The sequence below is a fragment of the Lipophrys pholis genome, assembly GCF_963383615.2.
Source record: "Lipophrys pholis genome assembly, chromosome: 19".
In the NCBI taxonomy this organism is placed as follows: Eukaryota; Metazoa; Chordata; class Actinopteri; order Blenniiformes; family Blenniidae; genus Lipophrys; species Lipophrys pholis.
This window is the reverse complement of record NC_137647.1, coordinates 22873728-22898266: the sequence shown is the minus strand read 5'-3', so window position 1 is coordinate 22898266 and position 24539 is coordinate 22873728. Positions and strand designations below refer to the sequence as shown.

At 43.4% G+C, this 24539-nt stretch overlaps 1 protein-coding gene across 1 annotated transcript in view; it reads right to left on the bottom strand.

The window, feature by feature from the left end:
• The window catches only part of LOC308124343 (uncharacterized protein), a gene marked incomplete at both ends in the record, with an annotated part of 29027 nt that overhangs the window by 4334 nt on the left and 154 nt on the right, over positions 1-24539 (bottom strand). The window contains 31 exons of the mRNA XM_080487264.1: positions 3005-3139; positions 4372-4470; positions 4580-4661; positions 4772-4897; positions 5269-5441; positions 5580-5743; positions 6392-6636; positions 6749-6851; positions 6954-7191; positions 7527-7628; positions 8330-8566; positions 8750-8896; positions 9170-9586; positions 9687-9794; positions 10201-10289; positions 10427-10628; positions 11120-11254; positions 12370-12468; positions 12578-12659; positions 12770-12895; positions 13267-13439; positions 13578-13741; positions 14390-14634; positions 14747-14849; positions 14953-15190; positions 16003-16107; positions 16809-17045; positions 17229-17375; positions 17649-18068; positions 18169-18237; positions 24255-24469. Of these exons, the coding sequence (XP_080343390.1) occupies positions 3005-3139; positions 4372-4470; positions 4580-4661; positions 4772-4897; positions 5269-5441; positions 5580-5743; positions 6392-6636; positions 6749-6851; positions 6954-7191; positions 7527-7628; positions 8330-8566; positions 8750-8896; positions 9170-9586; positions 9687-9794; positions 10201-10289; positions 10427-10628; positions 11120-11254; positions 12370-12468; positions 12578-12659; positions 12770-12895; positions 13267-13439; positions 13578-13741; positions 14390-14634; positions 14747-14849; positions 14953-15190; positions 16003-16107; positions 16809-17045; positions 17229-17375; positions 17649-18068; positions 18169-18237; positions 24255-24469 (5225 nt within the window). The remainder of the gene's footprint in view (positions 1-3004; positions 3140-4371; positions 4471-4579; positions 4662-4771; positions 4898-5268; positions 5442-5579; positions 5744-6391; positions 6637-6748; positions 6852-6953; positions 7192-7526; positions 7629-8329; positions 8567-8749; positions 8897-9169; positions 9587-9686; positions 9795-10200; positions 10290-10426; positions 10629-11119; positions 11255-12369; positions 12469-12577; positions 12660-12769; positions 12896-13266; positions 13440-13577; positions 13742-14389; positions 14635-14746; positions 14850-14952; positions 15191-16002; positions 16108-16808; positions 17046-17228; positions 17376-17648; positions 18069-18168; positions 18238-24254; positions 24470-24539) is intronic.

The following is a 24539-nucleotide window of genomic DNA, read 5'->3' as shown; positions in this document are numbered from 1 at the left end:
TTAATTTTAAGATAATTGTGATACTTTTTTACTGGTCTGGCTCATATGTTTAACACCCCTGCTCTAGAAGATCATGCAAAAAACCCTAAAAAACAAGTTCGAGCTGCACAATATCAACATGTGAAATATACATATTACAGCATTGATATCCCACTATGGAGTTTACTAGTCCTCCAGTGGATTTTCTACATGGGGACTGTGACTGTGCAAGCGTGGCGTACTTTGGACTTCTTGAAGTCGAGGTCCTTCCCGATAGTTGACAGCAGTCTACAGAGGCACTCCAGGGATTCCTCGTCATGCTTATTCAGGAGCTTCACTACACATTTGTGCATGACGCCCTCTGCGAGCATCTTGACCTTGAATAACTCGCCAATGAACTTGATGTTTCCCAGCGAGCGTCTCCGGGCCTTGTCTTTAGCGTCTGTCAGCGCCTTGCTGAGCAGCTGCTTCTCTTCATCCTGTCGGGGGAAATTACACAAGAAAGAGGGAAGATGAGAAACACTGTTGGAGGTTTACAAGTCCAACATCACAACCTGCATCTGTTATCTGAGTAAAAAGGTATTTTCTGAACTCAAAAGTTTAAATGATTGTACTTTCATGTCATTGTACAGGATTCAACATTTCATGACTCAGAACTTTACCCCTGAAGTAGCTTCCAGCTCTTTCTGCTTCTTCTCAATGATCTCATTATCATCCATGTCCTTCTCAAACTCCTTCTGGCATCTGTTCAGTAGCAGCGTGCGGAAATTCACATTGGCTCCCGATTTATCCTGGGCTTGGACTTTAAGCTGGAACGAGCAGAGAAAACGTATGTGAGAAACTAATAAGACAATAAAGGGAGCAAAGTTTATTTGGGTCAAAGAAGCTCCTCAGGTCCTCATCCCATCACTTCCATCAGTGGCACAGACACGTGGCTCTAACTAGAGGCCATCACTGGAGCCCAACTGCACCGTATAAGATACTCAATTCATTTATGCCAAGTTTCAAACTCAACACTTTGAGCCAAAATATTGAATTTCAATCTGATGAACCACATCTGTGATGACCAAGGCGTCCCTCACCTCAGTAAGGCAGTGGCACATTTTGGCGTAGGCCTCGGAGAAGCTTGGCTCAGAGATAGCTTTCTCAAAGATGAGGTCGATGACGCCTCTCAACCTCTCCTCGGTGTCAATGGGGAGCGCCGTCATCCGTTTCATCAACTTTTGGAACATCTCCGGGGTCAGCTTGTTAAGGATACTGTGGACCTGTCCCAACAGTTCCTGGGTCTTCAGATTCTCCAGGTCATTGTCCACCGCCGCCGCCACCACCGCCGCCACATGGTTGTGGGTAATCTCCTTTACAGTGGGGAGCTTCCAGACCGTCTCCGCCTTCTTGAGCTCAATGCCGTTATTGAGTGGCACACTGGTTATGTTCTTCCATGGCTCTTTCCTCTGCATCTGTTGGGAGCACTGCGGGGCGCCCTTCTCTGTACCCATGTCCATGCCTGGACGCTGGTGGGAAGAGGCAAAGGGCCATTAGAGATGTCCATTCTTGTAAAATCTGTTACCTTCATCAGGAATGATGTTTGCTTACTGGTCCTCTGCAACCCACTCTCATGCTGGGCAGTCCCAGCTTAACGAGTGAGGGTGTGTAGTTGGATCTACAGTTCAATCCTGCTCGGCGACTCAGGTCAAGCTGCCGCAGAGGAGTCTTCTTAGCCTGAACAAGACGAAAGCAGAGTCAGATTCATTCACGCCACAAAAAATACTTCAAGCAACCTGTGTGTCAGGGGTGGGAAACTCAATTTCTTAAAAGTCCACATGAAAAGTCAGCACTACTATTGAGGACCGAGACAATAGTTGACATGAGTTGTCAGGAACAATTACCTCTTGATACAAAGCAGGGTTTTGTTTTGGGTTTTTTTAAATACCATTTTGAGGTACTGTTGCTCTGTGTCGCTTTTTCTCACAGGAATTCTTTAGCTCATTACATATGTATATAATACTATTTTTTTCATGTGCCATCTTTCTTCCACTGTGAAACACCTTTTTTTGCGACATAATAATTGCTCGTTCTGCTGGCTGTAACATCTTGAGTCTGATGTCTGATGTGTGTGGTGTTTGCACCTTATCTCGGACGACATTAGTGATGGCCGGCAGATTCAGATGAAACTCGTGTTTCTCCATCTCCTCTGGGTCGACTGGATTCCATTGTTCTTGTAAAAAGGGACACAACAAGACTTTTCAGACTTTTTGGCTTGACTGATGCGCACATGAATGACAAACTGCTAACTGAGGAGTGTGAAGGATATAAGATTGTTGTTTTGAAATGTGTCAAGGTTCAGGGACCCACCCTTTTTGTACTGGAACTTCTTGTCAATGGCGGACGACTGGGGCGAGTCTGGCTGGATGTTCTCTGCATCCAGCTTGTCCAGCTTGTCCTCCTTGTCCTCCCTGCTCAGGTCCGCCTCCTCTGAGGCAGGAGGAGAGGCGGCAGGGTGCTGAGGCTCCTGGGCTGGGGCGGGCTCAGGCTCTGGCGGGACCACCACCTGCTCCTAGGTCAGGAAACAATGTTGGATATGTGAGTTAACACATGAACTAAACTAAACTAAACTAAACTAAACTAAACTAAACTAACCAGTCCATGAATGTTCCTAATTCAGCATTTAGTTTTTTAGAACTCCTCATTCAGTTATGTTTTCTGTGGCTCTGGCTCTTCAGAGGTAGATAGAATTTATATATAGAAAACTGCAAAGTTTAGGTTTGCAGTTTAGGTCAGGAGCCATTTCATATATCTGATTTCAATAAAGTCTGATCAAAACAAACAGATCAAAATAACCTGTGAGCACCAACTATTGACTTATGGAACTTCAGTATAGTTTAAAAAGCGAATCCGCCATCGGACTGTTAATTAAGTTTAGAAACTCCATTGAACAGCACATGAGGGAGCGTGACAAGCTAACGAATGCTGTAGAAAAGTGAATAACTCCGGGAATACTCGTGATCTAAATAGCACTGAAACGAACCTCCACCACGTCGATGATCTTCAGGTTGTCGGCCTTGTTCTGGAGGAGTTTCTCCAGCTGTTCTGTCAGCTCTGCGGTGCTCAACTCCTTCGTCAGACTCTTCTCTGTCTCGTCGCCCAGCGTGAACTCCACATTCTGCACACACAGAGCAGCAGCAGCACCATCAGCTCCTCTGACGACCCGTGCATCAGTCCCTCTCCACCACTTTAACGTCTTTTCAATTTCTATGTTTAATTTACAGTTCAAACTTTTGAAAAAAAAAAAACCACTATGAATGAACTTGTGGAGTTAAAATAAACAAGTTGCACTAAAGACTTTCTACAGTTTAAGCTGAAATTATGTGGATATTTTGTCCATAAACATCTAGAATCTGAAAAAATCCCACCCACAGTTTGTAACACATGTGATGTCATTATTGTATAGTTTATCATTAAGTGTTGAATACAATTTTACTGCAGCTGCTTAAAAAAAAGAAAGAGTTAGGACTGTAAGATATTAATTAATTACTTAAACATGCAATATGAAACAATTTTAAGTGATTTGCACAATTACATTTAAAATGTCCAACATTACATTACTATTCATTACAAGGTGTGAAATGTGCAGTAATTCTTAATTTGCCCCTTGTAGTTCAGACTTTAAATTAGATTAACAATAATAATACCAGCAAAAGAAAAAATTCTCAAGAGAGTGTCTGGACCGCTTATTAATAAATAACTTGTGGACTACTCCAAAATGTTTTCTTTGATTCCATTTTAAAATTTGACAAATTTTCACTTTTGTACAACTTAAACACAAAGAAGCAAACGGTCAGTTGAAGGATGATGCTGCAGTGAAAACGGTTTGTTTGACCACATTGACCAATACATTCATTCATTTTCTTCCGCTTATCTGTTTCCAGGTCACGGGGGTGACAGTCTGGGCACTGTCACCCAGATCACAATGCACCATTTAAGAACCTTCTTGCAGGTGGTGACCAATACAATTTTTTGTTTTTCATATATATATTTCTGGACCTGGAGGAAACTTGCTATAATGAACTCGATAAAACATTCATGCCCTGGTAGTAGCAAATAATGAGTTTGATTTTGGAGATTATGTGACTTTTAACTAGAGATTTGTTACAAGTATTTTAACTGCTACCGTTTCATTGTCAAAGAAGGTTTCAGATGACACTTTTTGTCAAAGAAATTTCAGGTTGAATAAATGTCAACATTATAAGAACGCACTCATACTTAACTGCATAGATATAAAGTGAAAAACGCAGAGCTGTGAGTTATTTTGCTGTAATTTGATGAGATCAAAGTGAGCTGGTAGTGAAATAAGTCTGAGACTCCGGCGGTAAAATCTAAACACTTTCTACTCACCTGTTCCGTCACAAACTTGTGGACATCAACGTCCTCGGGAAGGAAGTCTTTCCACTGGAGGCCCGCCTCCCTCCACATAGTCCCCGCCTTTTCATGGCTCTGTTTGGTGAGACAAAGGGATGACTGAAGGGACACAGTGTCTGTACATCATGAACAGGTTCAATTCTCATTGGAACATGAGATTATCATTTCTAAAAGCAGCGCTCACCATTCCTTTGCAGAGTACATTGAGGATGTGGGCCAGCAGAACTCCAGCTTTGCCCAGAGGGATCAAAGGCTTTGAAATCTCCCTGCAGACCAAAGAGCTCAGCATGAGTTCAACCCCAAACCAGCCAAAAAATGTCCTTCAAACCAGCGTGTGCATGTGTGTGTGTGTTTCGCTGCACTGTGAGGACCTGACCTGAATAGATTTCCCATTGGGATGCCCCCCTCTTGCAGCATGGGCGTGGTCTGCTCTGCCAGGTAAAGCCAGAAGTGGGGGATGTCTATGGCCATGTCTTCAGCCACCTCCAGGATCACCTGAAGCCTGAGCACACAAACAAGAAGCTGCCATCAGAGCTAATTTAAAGGTGAAAGGAGGAGGAGGAGGAATCAGGCTTTTCACGTGCCTTAGTCTGTATAATTACTGTGCATGAAAGCACATGTTTGTGAAACCAAAGACTCACTAACAATACCGTCATAAAATGTGAAATGTATAGGAATATATTAGAAATGTTATTGATTTAATTGAACTTTGTTTGTTGCAGTGCTAATGTTCAGGTCATAAACAAAGACCTGCAATGTAAATTCAGCTGCCTTCAAAATGAAGATGTAAATATACAGAAATGTCAGGCGGCAGTGTTGTTTAGAGAAGACGTGTGGGTGAAATAGGAGGTGGAGGTGGGGCTGTGCACTGACCCTTTGTAGTACTGCTGTGTGGGCAGGACGCTGGTCTTGAGAAGCTGGTGCAGCAGCAGGCCCATGCGCTCCCGGGCGATGGCCCTGCGCTCCAGAGTCAACTCCAGCCCGTCTCGTACAAACACGAAGAGCAGCTCCGTGCTGTTCAGCTCCCGAACGCACTGCAGAGCCTCCTGTTAAGGGAACCACACAAAGACACACGGTCATGAAGCATCAACCATCTGTACACAGTGTCTCAGTTCTGTGAGTGATTACGTGGCTCAGACAGCAGACAGCCGCTGGTTTAGAGGTGGTTTGAGGCCATCGTGTACCTTCATGTCGTTGAGGTGGAGGTACTCCTCGATGATGGCTTTGGACTTCTTCACCAACGCCTCCTCGGACAAGGCCGGCTTGGTGGGGGTGGGGCTGTCGGTGGGGGTGGGAGCGGGAGTGGGGGCAAGGGGAGGTGGAGGCGTGGATGGCGTCTCCCGCTTCACTGTTCCCACATAAAGAAAACAAACGTTCAGTGGAAATGAAAAGAACGACATGGCCGGCATCAAGCTCATTTCTGTTTCAAATTAGTGATTGGGACTGAACTAGATTCAGTGTTTTGTGGGTTTTACTTTGTCTTTAATTGTGACTTTGCACTTTGTCTCTTATCCGAGAGAGATCTTGATCTCATTAAGACTTCATGGGGAATTCAATGTGAAATCAACTGATTTCTTGACGAACTCTTCAAAACAGACCTGGACTCTAAACTAAACCCAGATTCCTTGAATAAGACTCAAACTCCCAAAGCTCCATCTTTAGACTCTTTAGAATAAGGCTGCATTTACACAAAAATGGTGCTCAGTGCCACTGGAAATACTTTTAGAAAATGCTCCAACTGGAAAACGAGGGGGGTGGACGCAACTTTTCTGAAATGCTGCAACTGCACCTGCAAACTACAGTCTTGTAGTTACTACAACTCTTGAACGAGTAGATTGACGATAACTACAATTGCAACTTTCATTTTCTGTGTACTCGCCATTGTTAATATCAAATTAATTATTATCTTGTGTGGGATATTTTGCTTCAGTGGATACTCACTGATCCTAAGAAACTAGACATGAATAATTCAGATTTCTCTCTGCTCTTCACCCACCACTCTCTTTGCTCCTGGCCTGCTCTCGGCGGCCATGGTCCTCGGTCATTCTCGCCACCGGGTCAACGGGATCGGCCGCACCATGCTGCTCTTTCTCATGGTTCCGCTCCTCATTCTCCCGGCTGAAACTGCACTTGGTGACCTGGAGCCGGTTTCGGTCCCAGTCATGCTGTCGCTCGGAGCGCTCGCCTCCTCCACGGGCCTGGCGGTCCAAACGGTCACAGTGCTCTCGATTCCAGCAGTTTCTGAAGTCAAAACAGCAGCAGCCCGGGGTTAGAAAGGGGAAGAAACAAAACAAAACAAAAAAAAAGACTGTGTTGGTTTAGTTGGTGTCGACGGGAGTTGGCTGTCGCTCACCTCTGAGGAATCTTTCTGTCTGAGTCCATCGAAGAACTCGGTGAGGTCGACAAATGCTGCAAGGCTGAGAATCGGTTCAGAGTGCTGGTGGCTGGACGGCTGCCTGAATCGGAGCATGAGGGGAAAAAAAACATCATGACAAGATGAGTTTCACACAATCGGATTCTGAGTTTTTGAAGAAAATCACGAGAGGACAACAACCTACCAGAATCTGCTGGTTTTGCACTGGTGCTATGGCGAGAGGCGTTGATGGGTCGGTTCTTGGAGATGGGCACTCCAGGTCCTCGCCAGCCCATCCGGCCAGGGCCTCCACCATACTCCTCCTTGGAGATGAGGGCCTGCTGGACCTTCATCTGCTCCCTGTGGTCCTCCAGCTCAGCCTGTTTGTGGGTCTGGGCGATCGTCTTCGGACCCTGGTCGCCTCTCCGGGGCACCCAGTTGTTCTGAGGTGGGGTGGAGAAGGTGAGCAGCGAGATCATAACAAGAACACAAAAGCCAGATAACAAGAAAATGCCCTGCCTTTTGATGTTTGGATATTAAGATTTAAAGTTCAATCGATAGAGACTTAAAAAAAAAGATATATATATATCTATATATATATCTATATATAGATATATATATATCAAAAGGGAATTATCCAGAACTTTGGGGTTCTTGCCCGGTTTGTGAACTGGCAGGCTTTTTCAGCTCAACACCTTTTGCTCTTAAAGTCTTCACAATGACACTTGAAAAGTCCCATAAAGTAAGATGCTTCTCTCGTGTTTGTCAGTGGATTTACCTGCCGCAGCTCCAGAACATCTTGTAGCATGAAGCGGATCCTGGAAGAGATCTTCTCCTTGATGATCTTCTCCATATGCTGGAAATACTGGTCCATACGGAGCTGAAAATATCACATAAAGGAAGTCAGAATCACGTAATACAAAGTCTGTGAAAGCGCGAAAGACGTGTTTCTGAAAAAGGTTAAATGTGTAGCAGTTGTTTGGCACAAACCCTGCAGTACAAATAAGAAGTGGTCCGATTACCAAGTGAAAAAGACAGGATACTGAGGATGATCATAATTCCAATGTGAAGAGGAAAATAACAGTTTTAGAGCTCTGAACTCAGCACACATCCGCGACCATCCTCCATAGTCCCAAATAATCCACTTCATTAATCGGTGAGTTGTAAAAACATGCATAATGCAGCAACTATACGAGTGGTTTTCAGGACATTTCAATGTATTTTGCGTCAGAAGGTTTCAATAAAATTGGCTTTATGTTGAGATTGTAGTTATTTTGGGTAGAAATTGTTTGGTTTTGTGAAAATAACGACATTTTCATCATGTATACTCGGTGCCGCAACAAAGAAAACCTTTAAAGTTTTAATTTTAAGATAATTGTGATACTTTTTTACTGGTCTGGCTCATATGTTTAACACCCCTGCTCTAGAAGATCATGCAAAAAACCCTAAAAAACAAGTTTGAGCTGCACAATATCAACATGTGAAATATACATATTACAGCATTGATATCCCACTATGGAGTTTACTAGTCCTCCAGTGGATTTTCTACATGGGGACTGTGACTGTGCAAGCGTGGCGTACTTTGGACTTCTTGAAGTCGAGGTCCTTCCCGATAGTTGACAGCAGTCTACAGAGGCACTCCAGGGATTCCTCGTCATGCTTATTCAGGAGCTTCACTACACATTTGTGCATGACGCCCTCTGCAAGCATCTTGACCTTGAATAACTCGCCAATGAACTTGATGTTTCCCAGCGAGCGTCTCTGGGCCTTGTCTTTAGCGTCTGTCAGCGCCTTGCTGAGCAGCTGCTTCTCTTCATCCTGTCGGGGGAAATTACACAAGAAAGAGGGAGGATGAGAAACACTGTTGGAGGTTTACAAGTCCAACATCACAACCTGCATCTGTTATCTGAGTAAAAAGGTATTTTCTGAACTCAAAAGTTTAAATGACTGTACTTTCATGTCATTGTACAGGATTCAACATTTCATGACTCAGAACTTTACCCCTGAAGTAGCTTCCAGCTCTTTCTGCTTCTTCTCAATGATCTCATTATCATCCATGTCCTTCTCAAACTCCTTCTGGCATCTGTTCAGTAGCAGCGTGCGGAAATTCACATTGGCTCCCGATTTATCCTGGGCTTGGACTTTAAGCTGGAACGAGCAGAGAAAACGTATGTGAGAAACTAATAAGACAATAAAGGGAGCAAAGTTTATTTGGGTCAAAGAAGCTCCTCAGGTCCTCATCCCATCACTTCCATCAGTGGCATAGACACGTGGCTCTAACTAGAGGCCATTACTGGAGCCCAACTGCACCGTATAAGATACTCAATTCATTTATGCCAAGTTTCAAACACAACGCTTTGAGCCAAAATATTGAATTTCAATCTGATGAACCACATCTGTGATGACCAAGGCGTCCCTCACCTCAGTAAGGCAGTGGCACATTTTGGCGTAGACCTCGGAGAAGCTTGGCTCAGAGATGGCCTTCTCAAAGATGAGGTCGATGACGCCTCTCAACCTCTCCTCGGTGTCAATGGGGAGCGCCGTCATCCGTTTCATCAACCTTTGGAACATCTCCGGGGTCAGCTTGTTAAGGATACTGTGGACCTGTCCCAACAGTTCCTGGGTCTTCAGATTCTCCAGGTCATTGTCCAGCACCGCCGCCACATGGTTGTGGGTAATCTCCTTTACAGTGGGGAGCTTCCAGACCGTCTCCGCCTTCTTGAGCTCAATGCCGTTGTTGAGTGGCACACTGGTTATGTTCTTCCATGGCTCTTTCCTCTGCATCTGTTGGGAGCACTGCGGGGCGCCCTTCTCTGTACCCATGTCCATGCCTGGACGCTGGTGGGAAGAGGCAAAGGGCCATTAGAGATGTCCATTCTTGTAAAATCTGTTACCTTCATCAGGAATGATGTTTGCTTACTGGTCCTCTGCAACCCACTCTCATGCTGGGCCGTCCCAGCTTAACGAGTAAGGGTGTGTAGTTGGATCTACAGTTCAATCCTGCTCGGCGACTCAGGTCAAGCTGCCGCAGAGGAGTCTTCTTAGCCTGAACAAGACGAAAGCAGAGTCAGATTCATTCACGCCACAAAAAATACTTCAAGCAACCTGTGTGTCAGGGGTGGGAAACTCAATTTCTTAAAAGTCCACATGAAAAGTCAGCACTACTATTGAGGACCAAGACAATAGTTGACATGAGTTGTCAGGAACAATTACCTCTTGATACAAAGCAGGGTTTTGTTTGGGTTTTTTTAAATACCATTTTGAGGTACTGTTGCTCTGTGTCGCTTTTTCTCACAGGAATTCTTTAGCTCATTACATATGTATATAATACTATTTTTTTCATGTGCCATCTTTCTTCCACTGTGAAACACCTTTTTTTGCGAAATAATAATTGCTCGTTCTGCTGGCTGTAACATCTTGAGTCTGATGTCTGGTGTGTGTGGTGTTTGCACCTTATCTCGGACGACATTAGTGATGGCCGGCAGATTCAGATGAAACTCGTGTTTCTCCATCTCCTCTGGGTCGACTGGATTCCATTGTTCTTGTAAAAAAGGACATAACAAGACTTTTCAGACTTTTTGGCTTGACTGATGCGCACATGAATGACAAACTGCTAACTGAGGAGTGTGAAGGATATAAGATTGTTGTTTTGAAATGTGTCAAGGTTCAGGGACCCACCCTTTTTGTACTGGAACTTCTTGTCATTGGCGGACGACTGGGGCGAGTCTGGCTGGATGTTCTCTGCATCCAGCTTGTCCAGCTTGACCTCCTTGTCCTCCCTGCTCAGGTCCGCCTCCTCTAGGGCAGGAGGAGAGGCGGCAGGATGCTGAGGCTCCTGGGCTGGGGCGGGCTCAGGCTCTGGCGGGACCACCACCTGCTCCTAGGTCAGGAAACAATGTTGGATATGTAAGTTAACACATGAACTAAACTAAACTAAACTAAACTAAACTAAACTAAACTAAACTAAACTAAACTAAACAAACCAGTCCGTGAATGTTCCTAATTCAGCATTTAGTTTTTTAGAACTCCTCATTCAGTTATGATTTCAGTGGCTCTGGCTCTTCAGAGGTAGATAGAATTTATATATAGAAAACTGCAAAGTTTAGGTTTGCAGTTTAGGTCAGGAGCCATTTCATATATCTGATTTCAATAAAGTCTGATCAAAACAAACAGATCAAAATAACCTGTGAGCACCAACTATTGACTTATGGAACTTCAGTATCGTTTAAAAAGCGAATCCGCCATCGGACTGTTAATTAAGTTTAGAAACTCCATTGAACAGCACATGAGGGAGCGTGACAAGCTAACGAATGTTGTAGAAAAGTGAATAACTCCGGGAATACTCGTGATCTAAATAGCACTGAAACGAACCTCCACCAAGTCGATGATCTTAAGGTTGTCGGCCTTGTTCTGGAGGAGTTTCTCCAGCTGTTCTGTCAGCTCTGCGGTGCTCAACTCCTTCGTCAGACTCTTCTCTGTCTCGTCGCCCAGCGTGAACTCCACATTCTGCACACACAGAGCAGCAGCAGCACCATCAGCTCCTCTGACGACCCGTGCATCAGTCCCTCTCCACCACTTTAACGTCTTTTCAATTTCTATGTTTAATTTACAGTTCAAACTTTTGAAAAAAAAAAAACCACTATGAATGAACTTGTGGAGTTAAAATAAACAAGTTGCACTAAAGACTTTCTACAGTTTAAGCTGAAATTATGTGGATATTTTGTCCATAAACATCTAGAACCGAATGAATCCCACCCACAGTTTGTAACACATGTGATGTCGTTATTGTATAGTTTATCATTAAGTGTTGAATACAATTTTACTGCAGCTGCTTAAAAAAAAGAAAGAGTTAGGACTGTAAGATATTACTTAATTACTTAAACATGCAATATGAAACAATTTTAAGTGATTTGCACAATTACATTTAAAATGTCCAACATTACATTACTATTCATTACAAGGTGTGGAATGTGCAGTAATTTTTAATTTGTCCCTTGTAGTTCAGACTTTAAATTAGATTAACAATAATAATACCAGCAAAAGAAAATATTCTCAAGAGAGTGTCTGGACCGCTTATTAATAAATAACTTGTGGACTACTCCAAAATGTTTTCTTTGATTCCATTTTAAAATTTGACAAATTTTCACTTTTGCACAACTTAAACACAAAGAAGCAAACGGTCAGTTGAAGGACGATGCTGCAGTGAAAACGGTTTGTTTGACCACATTGACCAATACAATTTTTTGTTTTTCATATATATATTTCTGGACCTGGAGGAAACTTGCTATAATGAACTCGATAAAACATTCATGCCCTGGTAGTAGCAAATAATGAGTTTGATTTTGGAGATTATGTGACTTTTAACTAGAGATTTGTTACAAGTATTTTAACTGCTACCGTTTCATTGTCAAAGAAGGTTTCAGATGACACTTTTTGTCAAAGAAATTTCAGGTTGAATAAATGTCAACATTATAAGAACGCACTCATACTTAACTGCATAGATATAAAGTGAAAAACGCAGAGCTGTGAGTTATTTTGCTGTAATTTGATGAGATCAAAGTGAGCTGGTAGTGAAATAAGTCTGAGACTCCGGCGGTAAAATCCAAACACTTTCTACTCACCTGTTCCGTCACAAACTTGTGGACATCAACGTCCTCGGGAAGGAAGTCTTTCCACTGGAGGCCCGCCTCCCTCCACATAGTCCCCGCCTTTTCATGGCTCTGTTTGGTGAGACAAAGGGATGACTGAAGGGACACAGTGTCTGTACATCATGAACAGGTTCAATTCTCATTGGAACATGAGATTATCATTTCTAAAAGCAGCGCTCACCATTCCTTTGCAGAGTACATTGAGGATGTGGGCCAGCAGAACTCCAGCTTTGCCCAGAGGGATCAAAGGCTTTGAAATCTCCCTGCAGACCAAAGAGCTCAGCATGAGTTCAACCCCAAACCAGCCAAAAAATGTCCTTCAAACCAGCGTGTGCATGTGTGTGTGTGTTTCACTGCACTGTGAGGACCTGACCTGAATAGATTTCCCATTGGGATGCCCCCCTCTTGCAGCATGGGCGTGGTCTGCTCTGCCAGGTAGAGCCAGAAGTGGGGGATGTCTATGGCCATGTCTTCAGCCACCTCCAGGATCACCTGAAGCCTGAGCACACAAACAAGAAGTTGCCTTCAGAGCTAATTTAAAGGTGAAAGGAGGAGGAGGAGGAATCAGGCTTTTCACATGCCTTAGTCTGTATAATTACTCTGCATGAAAGCACATGTTTGTGAAACCAAAGACTCATTAACAATACCGTCATAAAATGTGAAATGTATAGGAATATATTAGAAATGTCATTGATTTAATTGAACTTTGTTTGTTGCAGTGCTAATGTTCAGGTCATAAACAAAGACCTGCAATGTAAATTCAGCTGCCTTCAAAATGAAGATGTAAATATACAGAAATGTCAGGCGGCAGTGTTGTTTAGAGAAGACGTGTGGGTGAAATAGGAGGTAGAGGCGGGGCTGTGCACTGACCCTTTGTAGTACTGCTGTGTGGGCAGGACGCTGGTCTTGAGGAGCTGGTGCAGCAGCAGGCCCATGCGCTCCCGGGCGATGGCCCTGCGCTCCAGAGTCAACTCCAGCCCGTCTCGTACAAACACGAAGAGCAGCTCCGTGCTGTTCAGCTCCCGAACGCACTGCAGAGCCTCCTGTTAAGGGAACCACACAAAGACACACGGTCATGAAGCATCAACCATCTGTACACAGTGTCTCAGTTCTGTGAGTGATTACGTGGCTCAGACAGCAGACAGCCGCTAGTTTAGAGGTGGTTTGAGGCCATCGTGTACCTTCATGTCGTTGAGGTGGAGGTACTCCTCGATGATGGCTTTGGACTTCTTCACCAACGCCTCCTCGGACAAGGCCGGCTTGGTGGGGGTGGGGCTGTCGGTGGGGGTGGGAGCGGGGGTGGGGGCAAGGGGAGGTGGAGGCGTGGATGGCGTCTCCCGCTTCACTGTTCACACATAAAGAAAACAAACGTTCAGTGGAAATGAAAAGAACGACATGGCCGGCATCAAGCTCATTTCTGTTTCAAATTAGTGATTGGGACTGAACTAGATTCAGTGATTTGTGGGTTTTACTTTGTCTTTAATTGTGACTTTGCACTTTGTCTCTTATCCGAGAGAGATCTTGATCTCATTAAGACTTCATGGGGAATTCAATGTGAAATCAACTGATTTCTTGACGAACTCTTCAAAACAGACCTGGACTCTAAACTAAACCCAGATTCCTTGAATAAGACTCAAACTCCCAAAGCTCCATCTTTAGACTCTTTAGAATAAGGCTGCATTTACACAAAAATGGTGCTCAGTGCCACTGGAAATACTTTTAGAAAATGCTCCAACTGGAAAACGGGGGGGGTGGACGCAACTTTTCTGAAATGCTGCAACTGCACCTGCAAACTACAGTCTTGTAGTTACTACAACTCTTGAACGAGTAGATTGACGATAACTACAATTGCAACTTCCATTTTCTGTGTATTCGCCATTGTTAATATCAAATTAATTACTATCTTGTGTGGGATATTTTGCTTCAGTGGATACTCACTGATCCTAAGAAACTAGACATGAATAATTCAGATTTCTCTCTGCTCTTCACCCACCACTCTCTTTGCTCCTGGCCTGCTCTCGGCGGCCATGGTCCTCGGTCATTCTCGCCACCGGGTCAACGGGATCGGCCGCACCATGCTGCTCTTTCTCATGGTTCCGCTCCTCATTCTCCCGGCTGAAACTGCACTTGGTGACCTGGAGCCGGTTTCGGTCCCAGTCATGCTGTCGCTCGGAGCGCTCGCCTCCTCCACGGGCCTGGCGGTCCAAGCGGTCACAGTGCTCTCGACTCCAGCAGTTTCTGGAGTCAAAACAGCAGCAGCACGGGGTTAGAAAGGGGAAGAAACAAAACAAAACAAAAAAAAAGACTGTGTTGGTTTAGTTGGTGTCGACGGGAGTTGGCTGTCGCTCACCTCTGAGGAATCTTTCTGTCTGAGTCCATCAAAGAACTCCGTGAGTTCGACAAATGCTGCAAGGCTGAGAATCGGTTCAGAGTGCTGGTGGCTGGACGGCTGCCTGAATCGGAGCATGAGGGGAAAAAAAAACATCATGACAAGATGAGTTTCACACGACCGGATTCTGAGTTTGTGAAGAAAATCATGAGAGGACAACAACCTACCAGAATCTGCTGGTTTTGCACTGGTGCTATGGCGAGAGGCGTTGATGGGTCGGTTCTTGGAGATAAGCACTCCAGGTCCTCGCCAGCCCATCCGGCCAGGGCCTCCACCATACTCCTCCTTGGAGATGAGGGCCTGCTGGACCTTCATCTGCTCCCTGTGGTCCTCCAGCTCAGCCTGTTTGTGGATCTGGGCGATCGTCTTCGGACCCTGGTCGCCTCTCCGGGGCACCCAGTTGTTCTGAGGTGGGGTGGAGAAGGTGAGCAGCGAGATCATAACAAGAACACAAAATCCAGATAACAAGAAAATGTAGAATTGCCTTGCCTTTTGATGTTTGGATATTAACATTTGAAGTTTAACCGATTAAGACTTAAAAAAAACAATTACATATATCTATATATTTATATCTATATATATCTATATATATCTATATATATCTATAGATATACATAGATATATATGTATAGATATAGATATAGATAAATATATAGATATAGACATAGATATAGATATATTTATATAGATATATAGATATAGATATCATTTAAAAGAAATATATATTAGTACTACTGTTTCATTTTAAGTTTCCTGTTTTCACATAAAAATACAAAAATTGCATTTAAATATTGGGAAAATGAAAGAAATAATGAAGTAGTAAGGAGTAAGACAAAATATTACAAAGTATATTGAAAGGGTGGGTGTGACATCGCTTTTCAAGAAAATCTTGTTTTTAAAAAACCAAAACACAACTATCAGAAAAATATGGATTGTCAATGGATATGTGAAATTTTGCTGATGATTTCAGTCTCTTATATTCTTCAAACAGCATCACAGTTCAAATCAAAAGAAAATGATCTGCTATTGACTGCCAGGTCATCCATTTTCAGCATCCGGCATCAAAAGGGAATTATCCAGAACTTTGGGGTTCTTGCCCGGTTTGTGAACTGGCAGGCTTTTTCAGCTCAACACCTTTTGCTCTTAAAGTCTTCACAATGACACTTGAAAAGTCCCATAAAGTAAGATGCTTCTCTCGTGTTTGTCAGTGGATTTACCTGCCGCAGCTCCAGAACATCTTGTAGCATGAAGCGGATCCTGGAAGAGATCTTCTTCTCCTTGATGATCTTCTCCATATGCTGGAAATACTGGTCCATACAGAGCTGAAAATATCACATAAAGGAAGTCAGAATCACGTAATACAAAGTCTGTGAAAGCGCGAAAGACGTGTTTCTGAAAAAGGTTAAATGTGTAGCAGTTGTTTGGTACAAACCCTGCAGTACAAATAAGAAGTGGTCCGATTACCAAGTGAAAAAGACAGGATACTGAGGATGATCATAATTCCAATGTGAAGAGGAAAATAACAGTTTTAGAGCTCTGAACTCAGCACACATCCGTTACCATCCTCCATAGTCCCAAATAATCCACTTCATTAATCGGTGAGTTGTAAAAACATGCATAATGCAGCAACTATACGAGTGGTTTTCAGGACATTTCAATGTATTTTGCACCAGAAGGTTTCAATAAAATTGGCTTTATGTTGAGATTGTAGTTATTTTGGGTAGAAATTGTTTGGTTTTGTGAAAATAACAACATTTTCATCACGTATACTCGGTGCCGCAACAAAGAAAAACTTTAAAGTTTTAATTTTAAGGTAATTGTGATACTTTTTTACTGGTCTGGCTCATATGTTTAACACCCCTGCTCTAGATGATCATGCAAAAAACCCTAAAAAACAAGTTCGAGCTGCACAATATCAACATGTGATATATACATATTACAGCATTGATATCCCACGATGGAGTTTACTAGTCCTCCAGTGGATTTTCTACATGGGGACTGTGACTGTGCAAGCGTGGCGTACTTTGGACTTCTTGAAGTCGAGGTCCTTCCCCATAGTGGACAGCAGTCTACAGAGGCACTCCAGGGATTCCTCGTCATGCTTATTCAGGAGCTTCACTACACAGTCGTGCATGATGTCCTCTGTGAGCATCTGGACCTTGAACAACTCGCCAATGAACTTGATGTTTCCCAGCGAGCGTCTCCGGGCCTTGTCTTTAGCGTCTGTCAGCGCCTTGCTGAGCAGCTGCTTCTCTTCATCCTGTCGGGGGAAATTATACAAGAAAGAGGGAAGATGAGAAACACTGTTGGAGGTTTACAAGTCCAACATCACAACCTGCATCTGTAATCTGAGTAAAAAGGTATTTTCTGAACTCAAAAGTTTAAATAATTGTACTTTCATGTCATTGTACAGGATTCAACATTTCATGACTCAGAACTTTACCCCTGAAGCAGCTTCCAGCTCTTTCTGCTTCTTCTCAATGATCTCATTATCATCCATGTCCTTCTCAAACTCCTTGTGGCATCTGTTCAGTAGCAGCGTGCTGAAATTCACATTGGCTCCCGATTTATCCTGGGCTTGGACTTTAAGCTGGAACGAGCAGAGAAAACGTATGTGAGAAACTAATAAGACAATAAAGGGAGCAAAGTTTATTTGGGTCAAAGACGCTCCTCAGGTCCTCATCCCATCACTTCCATCAGTGGCACAGACACGTGGCTCTAACTAGAGGCCATCACTGGAGCCCAACTGCACCGTATAAGATACTCAATTCATTTATGCCAAGTTTCAAACTCAACACTTTGAGCCAAAATATTGAATTTCAATCTGATGAACCACATCTGTGATGACCCAGGCGTCCCTCACCTCAGTAAGGCAGTGGCACATTTTGGCGTAGACCTCGGAGAAGCTTGGCTCAGAGATAGCCTTCTCAAAGATGAGGTCGATGACGCCTCTCAACCTCTCCTCGGTGTCAATGGGGAGCGCCGTCATCCGTTTCATCAACCTTTGGAACATCTCTGGGGTCAGCTTGTTAAGGATACTGCGGACCTGTCCCAACAATTCCTGGGTCTTCAGATTCTCCAGGTCGTTGTCCAGCACCGCCGCCGCCACATGGTTGTGGGTAATCTCCTTTACAGTGGGGAGCTTCCAGACCGTCTCCGCCTTCTTGAGCTCAATGCCGTTGTTGAGTGGCACACTGGTTATGTTCTTCCATGGCTCTTTCCTCTGCATCTGTTGGGCGCGCTGCGGGGCGCCCTTCTCTGTACCCATGTCCATGCCTGGACGCTGGTGGGAAGAGGCAAAGGGCCGTTAGAGATGTCCATTCTTGTCAAATCTGTTACCTTCATCAGGAATGATGTTTGCTTACTTTTCCTCTGCCACCCACTCTCATGCTGGGCCGTCCCAGGTTAAGGAGTGAGAGTGTGAATTCGGGCCGCAGAGGAGTCTTCTTAGCCTGAACAAGACGAAAGCAAAGTCAGATTCATTCACGCCACAAAAAATGATTCAAGCAACCTGTGTGTCAGGGGTGGGAAACTCAATTTCTTAAAAGTCCACATGAAATGTTTGCACTACTATTGAGGACCGAGACAATAGTTGACATGAGGTGTCAGGAACAATTACCTCTTGATACAAAGCAGGGTTTTGTTTTGGGGTTTTTTAAATCCCATTTTGAGGAACTGTTGCTCTGTGTCGCTTTTTCTCACAGGAATTCTTTAGCTCATTACATATGTAAATAATACTATTTTTTCATGTGCCATCTTTCTTCCACTGTGAAACACCTATTTTGCGACATAAAAATTGCTTGTTCTGCTGGCTATAACATCTTGAGTGGCAAGCAGTACTGAGGACGCAAAGGAAGGGGACGAATGTATAGAAGCAACACTAAAGACTAGCTTCAATGTTCTGTTGTTCTCCAACACCTGGTGGAGACCAGGGACAGACTTCCTGCTCTCTGAGAACCACCATTTGGAATGTAGTTTGTGATCCACCATCTTGTTTTGTAGTTTCATCATACATCACACACACACTCCCTCCGCCTCACTCTCTCTTTCTCTCTCTACACACGCACACACACCTACACACACCAAGCTTTATATAGGTAGTTAGAATCTGTGTTTTAGTTGTTTTCGTTGTAAATAAATAGAATTTTTGGAATCATATTTGCTGTTTTATTAATGTGCACAAAGGTGAATGAAATGTCGAACTCCTCTGTGTCAAGAACTCCAAAATACTTCAAGCTTTACAGTTAATTCTGGTAATTGTAATTAATTTAATTATTAATTCAAATTCCTAATTAATTGTTTAGCATATCTTATGAGACTGATAGAACTAAATTGGCTATCATTTCCTGTTAAACAGGTGGTGCTCCCGAGGTATCTGATTCAGATCAAATTTCAATAACATAATTAATAACTATCTTAGATAACTATTAATCATTATCGATAGCCAAACTGCCAAAACACAACATAAATGGTACCCCGTGGGTGGACTGCACTACATAAATGGTACCTAGTGATTATTATGAGGTAGGATATCCCTACAGTTGTATGCTGCTTGTTGCTAATACTTCATTACTTTATAGAAAACTAAAGATTATAGAGCATCTTACCTCAAATAACTGAATCAATGCTCACTCAGCAATAACACAGTTAAATTAAGTGCACTTGTTACTTTCCCAAATACTTGGTTCTGTTTTGATTTCAGTCCCCGATCAAATGTCTCTACTACATTTTAAAGAAGTAACTACTAACTGTAATCAATAACAAACAGTTTCTCTGGAGATAATAATTTAAAAAATTCATGAAGATGGGAGCCAAGTGAGCACGTCGACTCCGAAGGCCACATTGACAGTTTAAAAAAGGTTGCAGAACTGGTGATAAGTAAGCAAACAGGCAAGCATGCCTTATAAGAAATGTTCAGACTGTTTCGGGATAATGTGATTTCAGAAAGCCACACAGGAACATTTGAAAAAATGAAGTATCAGTGAGAGAGGGTTTTTCTCTTAATGATTTCCTAGAATAAATGAAATTGCTGATTGCTGATTAGCTGTGATCCTCAAAGAGAAGGTTTAGACATGAAACAAAGCTCTGCATAACATCAAGTATCTAAAGCATTGAGAAACAGTGACTGTGACATATGAAAGCAGTCATTGGTGTAGAGCACAGCAGGTGGACCTACCTGCCGGGGCTGTTGTGTTGAAATCATTTGTGAACACTGTGGGGTGGCAAACATACTGATGGGGGTTGCCCTGGGGTGAATGAGGCCTATTAGAGATGTCGAGCAGCGACAACAGTGAGAAAAACCTGTGGACTCCACAAAATATTAACAACTAGGGCTTTTCCTTCTTCTGTTTACACTTTGAAAGACCGCAAGATTATTGATGTCCAAGCAAAAGCAAAATGGCAGTGCAGAACAGAGCTTCGGAGTCAATCACTTGATAATAACCTCCCAAAATATGAAAACACCCGAAACACAATGTGTACTGACAGAAAATGAGCTCTTTGTATTATCGCCTGTGATCTCCTTGCTTTAATTTCCTTGCTTTGATGTTGCGTTCATGTTGCTTTGATGATGTTTGTTTGACTTTGCTTTGATCTTAATGAGGTGCCTCTCCCATCCGCTTTGTATGGGACATTTCTTCATAGTTTTTGTGGATTTATTTGGAAATTTATTAAAGATACAAAAAGCATACAACACAGCAGTCATCTCATGAACAGGCTGCACGTTTTGATATCCGAACAGTTCAAATCGGTTAAAGATTGCAGGAGATGTAGCGCGGCGGCAGAATAATAGTCAATAGGATATAAATAATAATATAAATGATATATAATATAAATATTGTGTGACTGCCTCCGCTGCGGCCCCACTGCAGTCGAGCATGTGCAGCCCAAATCTTTTGACTGCGTGACCTGTTCAAATAAACCTCAAAAACAACACAAATAATCAAGAATAAAGAGATCAGTCCCACTAAAAACTAGTGTGTAATTGTTTATTTCCCTCAAAAGTATTTCAGCATATTACATGATGCTCCCCTCTGGTTTGTGACGCAGTTCAGCTGAGCCTCCAAGTCCTGGAGTGGGTGGAAATGGCGTGCATTTCCAACTTAATCAAATGACTCAAAAGACTCGGACAACCAGTTCACTTGGATGAACGATTCAAAAAACCTTGAGTCAGTTTAAGGAGTCGGGTTTTTCATCACTACTCAGCATGGCTCCGTGCGGCCGAATTACGTCTTTCAGCCGCCACGCCCCTCCGACCCCTGTTCACGCGGATGTCACCTCTCTGCGCGCCTCCGAATATTTCTGACTACACAGACGGAGTCGTAGGAGCTGAATAGGAGGACTGAAGACTTGGTTTTAAAGACTGTAGAGATTTGACTCATAGATGCCAATTTGCTTCAGTGTCAGACTTCAACAGAGGGAAAATTTCATTTGAAACAATAGCTGCCTTCTCCGCTCCGTTTCCACTTGCAGGATCACCTGCTGGTGTCGAAGAGAAGGAGTCTACTTCTAACCCTCTGCTATAATTGAATACTGCGGTGGAAGTGTGTTTGCGTTGCACTGCCCCCTGCAGTTTGGGAGCGGGAACCGCGTGTAGTATAAATTGCACACATTCTCATGCTGATTCCGTGCGTCTAAATTCCGCACGTCACGCCTTAATGGAGAATTATTGAAGGACCAGTGTGTGTTTCCAGGCAGATTCGGTGCAGCTGTGTCAGTTGCCAGAGATGGCACCTGACACTGAAGAGCAGGGGCCTCATCTATTAAAAAGGTTGCGTAGGATTCCTACTAAAAATGTACTAACAATGCGGACAAAGCTGAAAACGGCGCGCGTCCCAAAAAATTGGGATCAGTAAAACTGTGCGTACGGACTTTCTGCACGCACTTTCCTTTTATAGATCCCAGTCCACTTGGAAGGTTGTGCAGTTCAGATCCCACCCTCAACACGCCCACTTTGTACCATAAACGGTCAATACAAAGTGCTTCTTCAATATTTTTGCATCTCAATCAGCCTATTGATCACACAGCATTTGATGCTAAATCCTGACTGAAAAGACGAGGAAAAGGAATTTAACAGAGAGCGAAACAGTCATGGGGGAGGTGGAGGTCAGGAAAATGATCTTATGTGTGGGTAACGGTCGTGGCTTCACTAAAAGAAAAAGCTAGTGATCTGCTGTAAATAGTGTGACAGCCACAGAGAGATCTGTGACTGCAGAGGTGGAGAAGAAGAGATCTGACCTGAAGGTGGAGGCCAGAGGAGAGCAACATCATGGGATCCACCCGAGCTCACTGCTGGACCACAAAACAGTCCCCATGGTTGTGACGGCCAGGGTGTGTGTCAGAGTGTCGGAGAGGGAAGGAGACATTTTGGTGGAGACACAGCAGACTGCCGTGCGTGATGCTGCACTGTGAGTGTGGAGTGCACCGGTGCTGGAGACAGACGACCTCCTCGTCTCCGCTTCCAACTCTAGAGTGAATGAGGATGAAACACAAAGTCCACTGAGCCTTTTCACAAGTCCTTGTTCAAATATTTAATTTATACATTTATCAAGCAGATAAAACTGTACTTTATCAAAGACTGCAAATTATTGTTGCTGGTGAGTTTGAGAAAAAAAAATACTGTGGGTTGAACTGGACTATATCCACCATACACCACTGGCTCATCAACATACTGGTTTAAATTATTAATCAAACAACAACTAAACCATTCAAATGCGAACAAAGTTCACATGTCTGCTTATTGTAGCTCCTGGTTATAAAATAGGCAAACTTTTACAGGACTGATATGATGGTCTGAGTGAATGAGTCAACAATACTAAGAACTAAGACAATATTTCCAGCCAATGACACAGTTTTAGATTAAAGGGTAGTAATATTGTGCATTTACAGTTTAAAGAATGTTGTTTTAAAGACGTCCTTCGGAGCTGATAAAAGTGCAGTCAGAGCAGTGTTTGGGTGTCCTGAACAGAACTGTAAACATTTACACATTGACAATGGAAACATTGTGACTTGAAATTTCAGATTTTGAGGACTAAATTAGTCAGAATTATAATTAAGATGATTTTGTGGACTTTACCTATTATAAATCAAAAGAACTGTCGCACACCAAAAAAATGTGAGTTTCCCACAGAGATGCTCTAATCATCCTGAGCTCCTGCTGTCACTGTCACTATGGCTTGGCCTCAAATTGCAGTGTTAGGATTACACCTGCTGCACAATATTGACTTGTTGGGATTATGACACAGTGCAAGTCAAATCTCAGAGAGTGAGAGATGATAATGTGACTGATTTATTAGATTTCACATGAAAACACATCCCCTTTCAACCACCAATCAGACTTTATGCACTGACTTTCTGCTGTTGAAAGAACAAAACTGGACTTGGACATGAGATACAGTATAATTCAAATAGGGCCCAGTAGGTTGTGTAACAGAAGCCAGCCATGAAAAGAAACGGCCATTCTGAAACTCTTAACGTTTAACCCCTTTCACATTATGTAAAAAACACTAGCAATTACTATTATGAAGAGAACATTTTCTAAAAAAAAGTGCAAAAACGATGCGTTTTCACTTCTAATGTTGTCGTGTACATAGGGTCTAAATATCACTGCCTGTGGCAAAAGTGACACAAACCCATTCAAATCAACTTCGTCTGGGCAATTAAAAACTCTTTTCAAGTCTTTGCTTTAGGATTTTTTTGTTGTCTTGTGCACTGAATAAATCATTTTCATCACTTCATGACAGTGAAAAGTCCCTTCTGGTAAATTAGAGGATGCTACTTGAAAGCTAAATTCAGCATTGTGAGAATGAACAGCAATCTTTTGTTTTTTTTATTCTAGTGAGTTTTATTAGTAGTCAAATTGTTACTTTTTGAATGATATGCTTTGAAAATAGACTTACAAATACGTTTTTGTCTTTGTCTCATCTTCCTTAAATTTTAAGACACCAAGAGAAAGACACGCCTATGATATAAAGGAGGAGGAATGAGTGCAGTAAGAGTTTACATAGCGTTACCAAGTCCACCTCCCCCTTCCTTAACCCTCCCTTTTCTCCTCCCTCCTCTGGGCCAGGGTGGAGGAGTGATCCACCTGAGAGTTTAAACAATCCAGAGTGCCGGCAACGCAAGGCAGAGCTCGCAATACACACACACACACACACACACACACACACACACACACACACACACACACACACACACACACACACACACACACACACACACACACACACACACACACACACACACACACACACACACACACACACACACACACACACACACACACACATTCTTCCAGCTGTTCAGCGCTGAGGAGCCGAACAAGGACGAGGCTGAGGTACGTCTATATCAGCTCTGAGTGAAACAGACCTGCATCTCTGTGTTGATGGTAATTTTGTTCCATGTCTGGATTCAGGATTGTCTTTCTGACCTCTGTCCTCAGCGGAAACGTCTCCTGGAGGAGACGGCCAACCTCAGCGGACCCCTCGGGCGAGCCGTGGTTCAGCTCCAGCAGGAGAATCGACAGCTCAGGAGTCGGCTGGAGACTCTCACCCGACAGGCGGAGCTCCTCAGCGGGCTCTCGTGTAACAGGAGAACAATGTTGAACAAGAAACACAGCGGCAGTCAGAACCACAAGAACCACATCGATGACATTCAGGAGAACCATCAGGAGATCAAGGAGGTCTCCTATGGAAAGGGTCAGGCCCACACTCACAGCCAGGCTCATCTCCACATCCTCAGTCCAGCCCTCCGTCCC